The 13,266-nt window shown below is 52.6% G+C and overlaps 7 protein-coding genes across 7 annotated transcripts; 2 read left to right on the top strand and 5 right to left on the bottom strand.

Annotated features, from left to right (window-relative positions):
• Positions 1-331: 331 nt before the first annotated feature.
• On the bottom strand, positions 332-1,356 carry GT037_011170 (uncharacterized protein; the record flags this gene model as incomplete). Its single annotated transcript, XM_038936217.1, has 3 exons — positions 332-507; positions 574-1,086; positions 1,140-1,356. The coding sequence occupies 3 exons, from the start codon at positions 1,354-1,356 to the stop codon at positions 332-334; spliced, it is 906 nt and encodes a 301-aa protein (XP_038781113.1).
• A 703-nt stretch (positions 1,357-2,059) lies between these two features.
• On the bottom strand, positions 2,060-2,580 carry GT037_011169 (uncharacterized protein; the record flags this gene model as incomplete). Its single annotated transcript, XM_038936216.1, has 2 exons — positions 2,060-2,446; positions 2,488-2,580. The coding sequence occupies 2 exons, from the start codon at positions 2,578-2,580 to the stop codon at positions 2,060-2,062; spliced, it is 480 nt and encodes a 159-aa protein (XP_038781112.1).
• Positions 2,581-3,255: 675 nt separating this feature from the next.
• On the top strand, positions 3,256-4,047 carry GT037_011168 (uncharacterized protein; the record flags this gene model as incomplete). Its single annotated transcript, XM_038936215.1, has 1 exon — positions 3,256-4,047. One exon carries the CDS (start codon positions 3,256-3,258, stop codon positions 4,045-4,047), a length of 792 nt encoding a protein of 263 aa, XP_038781111.1.
• Positions 4,048-4,267: 220 nt separating this feature from the next.
• GT037_011167 (uncharacterized protein) lies at positions 4,268-6,008 on the bottom strand (the record flags this gene model as incomplete). The annotated part of the gene is made up of 3 exons (XM_038936214.1): positions 4,268-4,600; positions 4,660-5,668; positions 5,803-6,008. 3 exons carry the CDS (start codon positions 6,006-6,008, stop codon positions 4,268-4,270), a joined length of 1,548 nt encoding a protein of 515 aa, XP_038781110.1.
• Positions 6,009-6,389: 381 nt separating this feature from the next.
• On the top strand, positions 6,390-9,846 carry GT037_011165 (uncharacterized protein; the record flags this gene model as incomplete). Its single annotated transcript, XM_038936212.1, has 4 exons — positions 6,390-6,461; positions 6,524-6,911; positions 7,203-7,413; positions 8,376-9,846. 4 exons carry the CDS (start codon positions 6,390-6,392, stop codon positions 9,844-9,846), a joined length of 2,142 nt encoding a protein of 713 aa, XP_038781108.1.
• On the bottom strand, positions 7,214-7,501 carry GT037_011166 (uncharacterized protein; the record flags this gene model as incomplete). The annotated part of the gene is made up of 1 exon (XM_038936213.1): positions 7,214-7,501. One exon carries the CDS (start codon positions 7,499-7,501, stop codon positions 7,214-7,216), a length of 288 nt encoding a protein of 95 aa, XP_038781109.1.
• A 348-nt stretch (positions 9,847-10,194) lies between the features above and the next one.
• On the bottom strand, positions 10,195-13,180 carry GT037_011164 (glycoside hydrolase family 31 protein; the record flags this gene model as incomplete). The annotated part of the gene is made up of 4 exons (XM_038936211.1): positions 10,195-11,160; positions 11,211-12,041; positions 12,095-12,792; positions 12,844-13,180. Coding segments are annotated over 4 exons (2,832 nt in total), but the record flags the coding sequence as incomplete, so codon positions are not given.
• Between the last annotated feature and the right edge of the window lie 86 nt (positions 13,181-13,266).

The raw sequence follows: 13,266 nt of genomic DNA, 5'->3' as shown, positions 1-13,266 counted from the left end.
TGAGAGCATTTCCGTCGACTTATAGCCAGTACACGACTGGAAATGTGCTCTTTCACCATGACTGACACCTATTGCGCTGCTTCTGTGACGCTCTCCATGCTAAGTGTTATGGACATGGAGTAAGATGCTTGCAAACCTACCTGAACACTGATCACAATTCCAATGGGACGCAACAGAGACAAAAATCTTCTTTTCAAAGAGAAAACGATAGTATGATAATGTATGGATATTCGCTGTCAGCGCAAGATCACGGCAACAATTGCGTGTTATGGGATCTTGCGCACACCACTCCGTGGTGGCCGCTTGAACTATATCTGGCCCTGGACATCCTCTAGAAAATCCCACCATGGAGATCGCGTTTGCCATGAGGAGAATCCTGAGCGGTTTCGCCACCAGTAAGTAGACTCGTCGCGTTACGAATGATGTCTGTAGTAGTCGTGATCTTCATGAGGGTGATCTCATCTGTCTTCTGAGTCCAGCCCAACTCAAAAGGAAGACGCTCGTTTTCTGCCCAGTTGTCAGCTACTGCGCCACCACTGCTCGCACACGGTTGCGCGTTGCCAAAGGACTTACCAAAGAAGTACTCCATCAACGTGCGGTTGACGGTACCGTCTTCTAAACTGCCAAAGGCGATGATAGGTGCCGAGACTTCACCCAAACTGAACTCCTCAGTGGACGCAGTAAATGTGTAGTTTGGGTTGGTTGCGCGGCTCTCCAACTGGCGAAATATCTTGGAGTTGGCCAGCATCTCAGGTGTTACGGTCTCATCCGTCCACCACTTTCTTGATGTGTTGTATACAGTCTCGTTGAAGACATGGTTGTTACCGAAGGCAGCATCAGTACGCGTAAGACTGGCATCGTGCTCAAGAACATTGTGGACGTTGAGCTGCTCTAGAGTGAAGAACGTAGCGTTTGGTTCAGGGTTTGCGATGATGGCTTGCTGCCACATGAGTGCGCCAAGTGAACCATTAAAGTTCAAGCCGTCCTTCAGGCCCTTGACGACGTTCTCTTGGGTGAAGTTGCGGCCATCGCGAGGAAGGAAACCGTGATTTGCTAGAGTGTTGAGCATCGGGCATGGGCCGCGGACTGTGCGTATCAGCTCTGAACCATAGCATGGTCTTTTGGATATGTGTACTTACAGTCGTTTGTGGAGGCAGGCATCCAAGCGTGTGGATCTGGAGTTGCGGCACCATACTGAGGCCTCGCAGAAGCGAGCGCGGAAGTGGAGGCGGCAAGAACAGCAGTGAGCTTCATCATGAGGTTACCGATGACAGTGCTCGTGAAATGGTGCTTTGTAGATGAGTTGGGTTGCAGTGGAAGCTGTGGTTGAAGTACGACTGATGAGAGCGGTGCCATCTCTTATATCTCCTCGAAGCCTGTTACGTAGACTACTTGTCGCTCCAAAAGTAACATCAAGTATCCACACGTATCCTTACGACATACGCGTAACAGTAGTTGCTAGGTTACAGCACCAGCTTCGCAACGAATACCAGATGGTCATTTACAAAGCGCCCGTATCCCAGGCGATGCAAGGCGGAAATGGCTTGCAGCCGCACTTCCGGTGTCGATCCCAGATATGCTTAATCCAACGGCTCCGGAATTGTTTGTTTCACAGATACATTTGGCCAATAAGGTCTTTTCTAATTGCATAGGACAGCGCGAGGCGACGTCACGTCTGGGGTACTAGTCGTATATCGGAAAGTGCACAGATCCGGGGCCGTGCATACGATGCCATACGAGACCTTCGTTCTCGGTGTCGCACTCGCACTCGCACTCGCACCATCGCGCCCTGGGTGGCTCGTTACGCGAGCTGGCTCGCTACGCGCACAAGCAGTCTACAACTTTAGCAATACTATCAACACCTTGAAAAGAACGCCAGCACCGCGCGAAACATGACCACATTCTTGCTGGCTCCAGAAGTGTGGCTAGTACTCACGACGTTGACACTCGTGGTACTGCTAGCGCTGGCAACGTTGCCACTTGTCATACTGCTAGTGCTCGCGGTGTTGGTGCTTGTAATGCTGCTTCCCGAGACAACCGTTGGTGTAGCCTCCTCCTTTCAACCTGCTTCTTGAAATATCTTCAATAATCCCTTTCCACCGCAATATGTCGTCTTGTCTCCAGTGCAGGGAACGTTACAGTCGGTCTGATTTTTTGCCCATTGCCCGATGACGTAAGTACCACACCAGCATTGATTGCCTTCCTGTACACCCGCGAATCTGTAGGCATCGCGATAGCAGGTGTCTTTGCAATCAGGGATGGTCAAGGATGCGTCTCCATCTGGGCTCATATTTCTGTCGAGAAGCGGGAACGTCAGATCCTCTACATAGCACCCTATTTCGGTCCAAGCAGTGGGAGAAGGGGTGGCTGTAGACGAGGTAGTCGTGGTGTTAGTCGTAGAGATGGTTGAGGTCAATCCCGGTATTGGCTCGGTATCGAGCCTCTCCTGCGTGAGAACGCAATATGATTTGAAATTTCAAGGCTTACAGTCCAGACCAATCGAAGGGTTCCATTTATGGAATAGTTCAGGACTGATGCCAAACGTCTTGCGCGTGTCTTCACACGACACATCCCAACCATTATCGTACCATTCGACACAATCTTTGGCCGTCTCTGGGTCTCACTGGAGATCTGGTCGGCGGGCGGGAACGACCAGGCGAACGAGCTCGGCCAGAACAATGAAGGCTGTGAGCTTCATGATAGACGGTATCGCAACGATGCAGGGTAATGCGACCGATAGTCGAGATCGTGAAAGAGGTTTGTGTAGTACTACAGTAAGGAGCAGTGCGGGCGAGAAGCGATCGAGTGTATGCATCCAACGCGACTTGTGGGAGTCTTTCGAGCACATTATTCGGATGAGCAACACGATATTATGTCCCCGTACCAGTAATGACCCTGGATTTGATAGATCCAGGTCTGGGCCTACCGCGCCGCATACCGCGCCGCATGCTCGTTGAGCATCGTGAGATCCGAGACCTGGGATAAACGGGTAAAGGCGGTTCGCGTAATGCGAAGGAAACGCAGCTTGCATTTCTAGCTCCGAACAAGCGCTATCAAGATCTCCTCATATCGCACGTTCCAACATGTCACCACGAAGGATTCGGAGCGCTTCCGGAAACGGAAGGTGGATACAAACATGGGCTGGTCGGATGATCCTCTGATCCTTGGCGAACAGTCGGGTTCCTGCATTGAACTTTGTTCGCATGCAGGTACAAATCTCTTGTTCTTATGTTTTATTACCGCTAATCATCGCTCATGTGTGTGCACACGCCGGAGTATCAACGCAACATCACCGTTGTTCGCATTCTTCGCTACGGCATGGCCACATTCCATCTATTTCCACGGCTCCCTGCTGAACTTCGTCTTCGGGTATGGGAGCTGACTGTAGAGCCACGCACGGTTAAGATCGATCTCAAAAGCAGGAGAGAAGGGAGTAGGCGGTACACAGTCTTACATTCAACAACGCCCATACCAGGGCTGCTACAGACCTGTCAGGAGTCGCGGAACGCTGGATTATACCAACGTTGCTTCTCTGAGCTGATACATAACGGCAATGGGCAGGATGAACAACGCAGCTATGTCTGGTGCAACCTGGACATCGATATGATTGACATCGGCGATTGCGAGTTTGAAACATACAAGAGTGTTGCACATCTCATCAAGCGATTGAAGATTAGGCGCGAGAGAGATGAATGGTGGACGCGCACGGCTAGCGAGGGCAAACCTGATTCAAACAACCTGAGCTGGTTCAAAAATGCGTCGGAGATTCACGTTGTGGACACCTTGCCGTGGGGGGACTGGCATGGGACTTCCGTGGAGGATTCCTGGCCTTGTGACAACGTCTTGTTCATGGACGAGCAGACGGGTCAGGAGATGTGGATGATGGATTTGGAGTGGTATTTTGATCGTCATTTTGAAGCAGGTGCCAGAGAGAACGGCTACAAGTCTGTGTGCTGTTTGGGACAAGAGATAGCTGCGGTGTTCGAAGACATAGACTGGCGAGCCAGTGATTACCATCGATCACTATATCGTTACTCGTTAACTTGATACCATGTAGTAACAGGAAGATGACACGAAAAGCTACATATATTTGTATAGACGTCCATCCACGAACTTGGTCGTGTTGTCAGAACCAATCCACGTGTACCTCGAAGTTTTCACACACCATAATGTAGGCCTTGACTTCCTAATCATACATGTCTTCTCTCACCCTGCTTAGCCAGACTTCCACTTCCCATCTTACTTCCTCCCCCTCCCACCATCCCACCTACTTCCTCCGCCCATGCTTAGCAATCAAACTCCTCGACTCACCACAAAGCCAAATATGCGGCCCCGCCTCCCCATCCTTCAATCCATGCTCATTAATAATATTATCAATCTGTTTCGCTCGACCACGGTTCGCGCTCAGCGTCGTGAGGCCCTCAGCCCAGCCGTAAAGGAAGATGGATTGATTGAGAAGGCCAGAGGGACTTTCGAGTAATTCAGCAACGACGGTGGCTGCTACGCTGGGGAGGCTGGCGATGAGAATTTCAATGTTTGGATTCTTGACAACGATGGGGAGGGCCAGGTGTGGGTGTGGGGGATAATCGGAGAGGTTAGACTGAATGGTAGCGTGTTAGTATCGGGTAACATTGTATAATCGTGAAGTCGGATACCCACCCATTCCTCCACAAGCCGTTCTCGCGACCACGAGGCGCAGTCGCCTTGTCCTAGCAATATGTCCGCTCTCAGCTTCTCCGTATCAGTCGCCAGAGTTTGCACGATAAGATTCATCTGGTCGGCAGCTTCGCGCGTGCACACCATGGGATGCGCGCCAATGGCAGGATACAGACGCGTTGGCAACAAGTGCTCTACAGCCTCCTCTTCAATCTGAGCGCGCACCTCTCCTGGATACCAGTCGAGTATTGGACAAGGCTTGTGCGAGATATCCGATATGAGCGCTAGTAGAATGGTACAGTCGATATTCAGGGTATCGCTCAGCGTTCGCGATCGATCGATGAGCAGACGTGGTAGCACGGCGTCAATCGATAGCGCGGGCGGTATGTCCTCTCCGCACTGTACTATCGCACCCGTTGCGCGTATCTTGTTGATGATCATATCGATAGCTGGTGTTTTACCAGCAGAGATTCGTGTGAGGACGAAATGCACCTTGGGTGGCCGACCACGCACGGGATTTGCGCGCGCAGCTCGCGCAAGCTCGCGAGCGTTTCGCACCACGTCGATCTGGTCTTCGTCGTCATCGTCGTCTCCAGGGGGCGCCGGCATGTCCTCGTCTTCGTCCGAGTCGGAGTCGTTCACCCAGCCCAGCTTTGCGAGATCAAATAGGATACGTTTCTCGGAGACAGTTGATACTCGTATCCATTCTGCGCCTTCTTCCGCGACAATGTCGACAAGTGCAGAAGTTTTGCTCTTGCCTTGGCTTCCTTTTGCTAGGCTGACGCCTTTTGTTGTGTTTTTACCACCAGGAGCTTTGTGTCGGTTCCAGAAGAATAATTTTCGGAAACTTTGGATTCCTGATGTGCGTTTTGCAGCGGCCCATAGCGCTTCGTAGTACAGAAGATTAGAAGATACGATGTAGTTACGGGCCTTCTCTTCATCCATGTTGGAGCCTGCGAGTTTCTTCAGGAAGGCGAGTTCGTTGCGCATATCGCTGCGGAGATTTCGGTACCTGTTGTAGTTAGTTATACGAACGAGCGTGTTGGTTTGGTACTCTTGTAGTAAATATCGCGGCTAAGCTTACTGGTGGAGCGAATACCAAGGGATCATCCAGGCTATCCTGGATAGCACGATGACTGAACGTACTCGACTGGATTATAGACTTTTCCAACCTTTTGCTTCTCTAGAACTGCGGCGATGTAGGTTTCAACTTCGTTATTGAGATGGTTGCCACGTGCCACTAGTCCTTGAATGGTAACTTCGAGTTCAGCCCTAGGTGTAGGCATCTTGTCGTTGTCCGTCTTTTCCTCCAGCTTCATGTTACCAAAGTCTTGCGAAACGAATTCATTCATGATGCCGCAAATATGTCAGATGGGATTGATGTGTTAGGTAGACCAAGGCGTGTTTTGGGGGGTATCGCAGTTGAGTCTGAACTGTTGAGATGAGACGGTTGAGCCGTGAGTCAACTGCCTTGGCCGTGGAAGGTTCCAGGGAGTATTGAACGACGATGAAAGCTGCTGCTTGATAGGTCGGGGCTTGCTTCAGCCCTTTTCCCGGGTACCTGTCGCGCGGTACGGTGCCTAGGTGGGAGTGACGGTTTTGGCCTGGACCGATGTTCTCCCGAGCGACCCCGCCAAAAGTTGCCCGCCTACCGAACCCACAAGGGCACTGACCATGCCTCGTCGTCACCTTCACTCTCCCATTACCCCAGACACCCACCCACACCCGCCACGATGCCATACTTCGACACGAGCGCAGAGTGGTACGAGCAGTCGTCGCTCCTCCTCAAAGCGCGACCAACTTCCGTATGCCAAGTTCCACCCTGCCGCACGCACGCGACACGGCCCATCTAACCCATGCCTCCTAGACACGCATCACATCCAAATACTCGGTCCTAAAACCCACATCCTCCAAGATAAAGAAGCGCCAAAAGTACGACGAGAAGAGAGCCGCCCGACCCGCCGACACATCGCGTGCGTCTTCGCCGCCGCCGCAATCGCAGAACCCCGAGGAAGTCACCGTCTTCTTCACGCTCAAGACGTACGATCCCGAGTCGGGCACATGTCTGCAGTATGAGACGAACAAGGGCGCTGAGGTGGGCCGGCTGATTGGCAACCTGGGGAGATTGGGGAGACACATGGCTGCGCTGCCGGAGACAACGGAGGATTTGAGCATGCCGGCTGGCGGAGAAGGTGCGTCTACACCACAGGTCGACGAGGGTGGGGACGTCAAGATGGGTGGTGTACCCGCGGCTGGTACGGGCGGCGCAGGAGGCAAGAAGAAGAAGAAGGGAAAGAAATGAGCTGGGACTCGGTGCCATCACACTACCTTACACGCTGGACACCACGGAAGCATCGTCGCGACGCGCATAGCACGAGTGCCGCGAGCGGACATATAAGACTGATGTGGATGTCAGTGGCAATTGAATTGCTGGTATAAAGGCGAGAGTGCATGTTGCGCGTGGCTACGGAATGAAGATACCCAATCCTGCTTCCAGGCTGTCTTTGCTTGAACTCGATTCTATTACACTCTTGCTAACGGCCCAGTTATCAATCCTTCAGTGCTGTATGACCTGCTTTGCCCGTTTGTCCGCCCTCTGCTTCGCGTTGCACTCCTGCGTCTTCTCGCCCTCTGTCTTACCGACGAGAACCCACTCATCCTTGTCCTGCTCATCTACGTAGTGCGATTCATTCACGACCTCCCAATTGCCGCTGCTGTTAGCTCTCGTTTGATCCGTTTCTACTTCCGCTTCTATGTGTAGGCCGGCGTTACTGGCCCGATGGAGAAAGTCTTCGAACGGTGACTTTGCACGTCGCACTGTGTTGGTGCCAATGCTGGTGGACATTGTGGTGCCGCAGTAGTTGCGTGTTCTAGCTTCAGGCTGTGATATGGGTCAAGTGGGTGTATAGCTGAGGAATTTGCTAGGTAGATGAGTATGTTACAACTTTGATGATTACACGTCTGCAGGTATGTGTGTAAGATTGGCTAGCTGACGGTACGCAGAGGTATATGTAATCGCCCGTCGTATTTCATTGAGTCATTGCAAAGTAGTCACAGCTGCTCAAACACGGTCGTGAAAATCCGGTTCATTCATACAAGACCGGTCGCTTAGTAAGTGAATTGGGCGTTGTTCCCTTGACTCAGCTATGGTGTTTTATGCGTGGTGAGTGCATTCGCACGCTATCATCCAACAAATATTTAGTCAAGTTCGATCGCTATTCACCAAATTGAGATGCCGAGGTTCGTCCAATCCCTCGCAGCTATGCATCAATCTTGCACTAACCTGATGCAGCCTAGGCTAACCACTCTATCACGACCTCTACGGCTCTTGGAAGTGCTGCCAACTGAAGCGCGACCGAAATTTGACACTGCAGACAAAATCTCAGCCATGACTCTCGACGGTGCGGTGTTTACTTGGCAAGACAATCGCGTGCTTCATTTGACGATGCCTATTCGACGGATTAATTACATCGCTGTTCAATCGTACCGAGCCATGTGTGGTAGCAGGCAAGCGAGGGCCCGCTTTTCTTCATGCTTCCATTCGTGGACGGCAACGCAGCTGCCTAATCGTGCTCGATTACTGTTACCCTGCATTGCTGTTTCCGGTTAAGATATAACCTTGGCTGCGGCGCAACATCACATAAACAAGGGGCAGACAGTGGCGAGATGGCTACCTCAACCCCCAAGCTACGGCTTCATCTCCTTGGAACCGCATAAAGACCATTGAAGATTATGGGTGGCCGTCTCGACCGCAACCCGAACAACGGTTTTCCTGATTGGTACCGGCTGGTGTGCCCGGAGCTGAATCAAGCCATCCACCTTGGACTCCACGGTGAATACGACTACGACACGGCCTCGCACTTTAAGAAGAAGAACGAAGCCTGGTTCTACGATGCGTTTGTCAGGCCTTTGTCGGATGCGCAGCGTGTTCAACACTTCTATCCTCCTGGGCGGGACCACTTCGAACGTCTTCCAAACGAGATTCTTGATCAGATTCTCGACCACGTGTTGCTACCGGACTGCTTCGACCGCCATCGCAGACTCAGAGACACTGGGACCCTTGACTACGGCGCCACCCTCAACTACATCGCTGAGCTCTCTCTCGACTTCCTCGCGCTAGGCCTTTCTTCCGCTCGTATATGGCCGCTCGTGTTGCGCCGCATTCACCGACTCTATCAGAATAATTGGGTAGGAAGAAAGATTGGTTTCCATCGGGTGAGCGCCAGATTCACCAGCGCGCAGTTTCAGAATTATGGTATCCAAGATACGACCGCGACGTACGTCGCTTCAGTTGATGATTGGAGATGGGAGTGGACATCGCATGATCAAGATGGAAGATGGCTAGCTCTCACTCGAATCACCCCCGGTTTTTCAAACGAGCGTGCCCTAAAGATGTGGAAGTACGACATGGAGACCAGACCGGACGACCTGAACAAGATTATGCAGGATCTGATGGTGCGTCCCGAACCAGATGCATCGTCTGGGCAGAGGGTATGGGTGCTCCGTAACCTGACCACCAAACAATACGTGCGCTCGGATCAGCTGCAAGAGCCTGATTCTGATCCGGCACCTGACTGGGGCAACGACCCTAGGTCCTATGAGCTGTTATCAGATAAGATGAAGAGAGTAGGCAAGTCCCTCACACAACGCGTGCTCTACAGACCATCGAAAAAGGAAAATAAACACGCGGAGCCAAAGACGGACGAGCAGTTTACCCTGGCCAATATCTTCCTCGTTCTCACTTGTAGCGGTGGCAACAGGGCGCCATGTGCGACTCCAGAGGACCCGTACTCGCCGGACAAGTATCTAGAATTCGTACACGGTCCTTGGGCTGGCTGCGCATTCGAAGTAATTACTCTGGACGAACACGTCCTCACTCAGCAGCAGCAGCAGCAGTTACAACCCTCACCAGAGTCAAAGGCACAACAGCCAGATAATGTGTGGGTAGATGTGAGCAAGGAAGTGGTCGCTGATATCGCCAACCTGCGCTTCTGCGTCCAGAGGATGAGGGATATGCGCAACGTTAGCCATAAACTATATGTATCGCGTGATAACAAAACAGTGTATACGGTATACTGGGATGACTTCTGGGCCAAGGTTGCGGGCACGAGGAAGCTGCATCGGCAGTGGGTGGTCAAGACATGTCCGCCTCGTCCGTGGATAGACGAGACTATGTATGCATCAATATAAAGACGTTTTCGCGAGAATGTTATCTCTCTCCAACCTAGAGAGCCCGGCCTTTACCGAAACAATCTCCCTCCCACCTGTTAGATTCCACTTCAGCTTCAGCTCACCCTCGCTTCATCTCGCCTACCCTCCACACAGCCACGATAGTTCCAGTCTAAACCCCCTCTCAATCCCGCGGTAGTCACAAAATCTTGTTTGGAATCTCATATCGTCTTTAGCATCTCACTTGAATTTATACCCTGGAGCGGCGGCTAATCGCGCTCCCATGTCATCTTCCGTTAACTACATGGCAATGAAACATGGTTCAACCCACAATCCCATGAATCCAACAACAACAACAACAACAACACACTACGCCAAACCCCTCCTCGGCGCCTTACCCGCATAACCAGCTGCACCGTCAAAGACATGTTCAAAGTTTCCATTCAGCGCAACAGGACCCTGGAGACTCTGCTCGCAACCCAGCACAGTAATGTTCTTCACAACAACCTCAGTCTCGTATCCAAACTCACCGCTCATACTGAATGCGCCATTGTCGTACGTAAAAGAGATCATGGACACGGCCGGCTGCTCAATGCTATCACCATCATCGAGGTACAGCGATCCCTCGGCTTGATTCGTCGCATTGGGCGCGATCCACAGTACGAAATCCTTCTTCCTGAGCTCCGTGGTTGTGTTTGCGGATTCGGCGCGGAGAGGCAAGATGGATCCGCCGCGGATGTGCAGGGGAATGGTGTCGAAACCGACGTCTGTGAGGTTGATCATGGAGCCGTGGCCTTGGATGCGCTCGCCGGTCCAGTAGTCGTAGAAGACTTCGTTGGGCAGGTAGATGGATACGGAAGTCGAGTTTTCTTCCAACACGGGAGAGACAAGGATGGCGTCGCCGTAGAAGAATTGGTGCTCGATGGCAAAGGTGTTGGCGTCAGAAGGGTAGTGGAACCACAGGGGGTTCAGACTGGGTACACCTGTGGTGGTCTGGCGGTGGAACGCAGTGTAGAAGTAGTCGAGTAGTCTGTAGCGTACTGCAATAGCGTTCTTGGCGGCGGCTGTGGTTAATGGCCAGCGGTAGTATTCTTGGTCGATTGACGTGTCGCCAGCATGGTTTCGCATGAAGGGGTAGAAGGCACCAAGTGTTGCCCAACGTGCACAGAGGGTTTCTGTGGTGTTACCAGCAAAACCGCAGATATCGGGCCCGACCATGGGGATCTGGTAGATGGAGTTGAAGTTCAAGATGCCGGCGATTGAAAAGCGGTATTGCGCCCATTCCGAGACGTTGTCGCCAAGCCATTTTCCTAGGTATGTGCCGAGACCGACGAACTGCATCTCTTGTTAGCTACATAGCGTCTGGTGATATGCGGAGAACTTACAGTAGAGCGGGTGATGATCAATGGACGGCGCTCGGGACGGCGCATAAGCATACTCTTGTGCGAAGCAATCGACATCATCGAACCCCAGAAGTTGTGGGTGTCGTAGTGGTACGATCCGTCGTAGTTCTGGATATCAGTATCGAGCGTCTTGTTGCTGATGGAGCCAGCGGCGTTCGCAATCTGGTACTCTGGGTTGATCAAGTCGCGGCCAGGAAGACCGGGGTGTGCAGCAAGGTCAGCAGTGTTGTTGGAAGCTTGACGCTTGACGTTGGAGCGCTGCTTAAGCTGAGCGCTTGATCGGCGGACCGCACTAGAGTTGGATTGAGGCTGGAAGTCCGCTGGGAAGCCAGGGATCTGGCGACCGTCAGCGGAGGTACGGACTGGAGGTGGCTCGGGCGGGTTCTTGGACTCCTCAGAGTAGGCCTCGGGGTCGAGGCAAGGGTACGGGCAGAAGTTTGCAGGCTCGTTCATGTCGTTCCAGAGACCATCGATGTCAACACCAGTCGCCGGGTCGAAGAACGAAGCGAACTGCTCGTCCCAGTACTGCTGTGTGTTGGGGTGGAACCAGTCAGGGAATACCGTGGGACCTGGCCAGACAGCACCCTCAAAGAAAGAGCCGTTGGGACGCTTCTGGAAGACGTCAAGCGCAGCTCCGGCGTTGTAGCCATCGTAGTCACCACTCCAGACCGCGGAGTTAACCATCACGATGTAGTGCTGCTGGTGAGCGTGGATGTAATCAACGAGTTGGCGGACAAGGTCAAGCGGATAACGCTCCGGATCCAGGGTGAACAGGCGGCGGAGCTCCATGTAGTCAATATCCGTCCACATGGTCTAAAAAATGTCAGCGAAAATTTGAGATGACGATTGGGCGGTTTAGAACTCACCTCCAGAGGTATGTCCGCAGCAGAGTAGTTGGCAACAACCTCGGCAACTTGCCAGACATCACGGTAACCGTACTTGCACTGGTGGGAACCAAAGCCCCAGTACGGCATCATGGCAGGAAGGCCGGAAAGAGCGGAGTACTGGGTTGCGACTTCCTTCGGTCCAGGACCAGCAAGGAAGTAAAAATCAAGAATACCACCAAGAGTGTTGTACTCAAGGTACTGGCCCTCGGAGTCGTCGATCTTGATATCCATGCCCTCGGAGCTGGCCAAGAAGACACCATGGGTTCCGTTCTCACCGCGGTGATCGAAGTAAATGGGGTGAGCTCCGTAAAGGTTAGACCCTTCTGGGGTACCGTAGGCATCTCGGTTCCAGAGAGTACGGGTGTAGTTGGTGGTGTTTAGGTGGAACGGATCTGTGGATTCGCCAAGACCGTATAGGTTTGGAGAAGGAGGCAGAGCGGTCCTCAGACGAAGGAACTGTGACTCAAAGACAAGAGATGCAGCCGACGTGTCGAAGAGGGTCTCGTTGGTCTCCCTACGCTTGATGGCGAACGAGAAAGGACTGTCGGTCCAGGTGAATGCCAGAGCAGAGTCTTCTGGGCTGACACCTTCATTGCCGGAAGGACGCGGCCAGACAGACTCTTGGATCTGGAAGACCTGCTCGGCGGCATCAAAGATCTTGACATGGAGTCGGTCGGCTGTGGACTGTTAGCATAGAGCCAATGATCAGCGAAGCCAATGCAACGTACCAGTCTGATACTCGACTTCCAGCTTCAGGTCAGTCAAGTCTTCGCCATAAACATTGCAAGCAGCGCCTGCGAGGCTGAGGTCTGCGGTGACCCTGGAGCCATCATCTTGGAGATTGCTGGCCGTATATCCAGGGCATCCCTCAAGCGACGAGCTCTGTCGTTGAACAAGCGACCCCGCAAGTGCAGGTACCGCTGTTCCAAGAGCCAAAAGTCCTTTGGTGATCATGGTGCCTGATGGGATTGAAAAAAGCAGGACCTTGGTTGGATGCTGATCCGTCGAGGGAGCGATGTCCTTCTTATATACGAACCTATGCAGCCCGTGTACGCTAGTCTGTGGCACTACAACAACAAGGCATGCATCGTGATCTCGGTTCAGACTTACCGTTTACATGACTAGAGCAGGCGGATATGCACCCAAGACGC

Source organism: Alternaria burnsii (genome assembly GCF_013036055.1).
Source record: "Alternaria burnsii strain CBS107.38 chromosome Unknown 28, whole genome shotgun sequence".
Classification (NCBI taxonomy): Eukaryota; Fungi; Ascomycota; class Dothideomycetes; order Pleosporales; family Pleosporaceae; genus Alternaria; species Alternaria burnsii.
The sequence above is the reverse complement of the archived record's forward strand: the minus strand, read 5'-3'. Positions and strand labels throughout refer to the sequence as shown.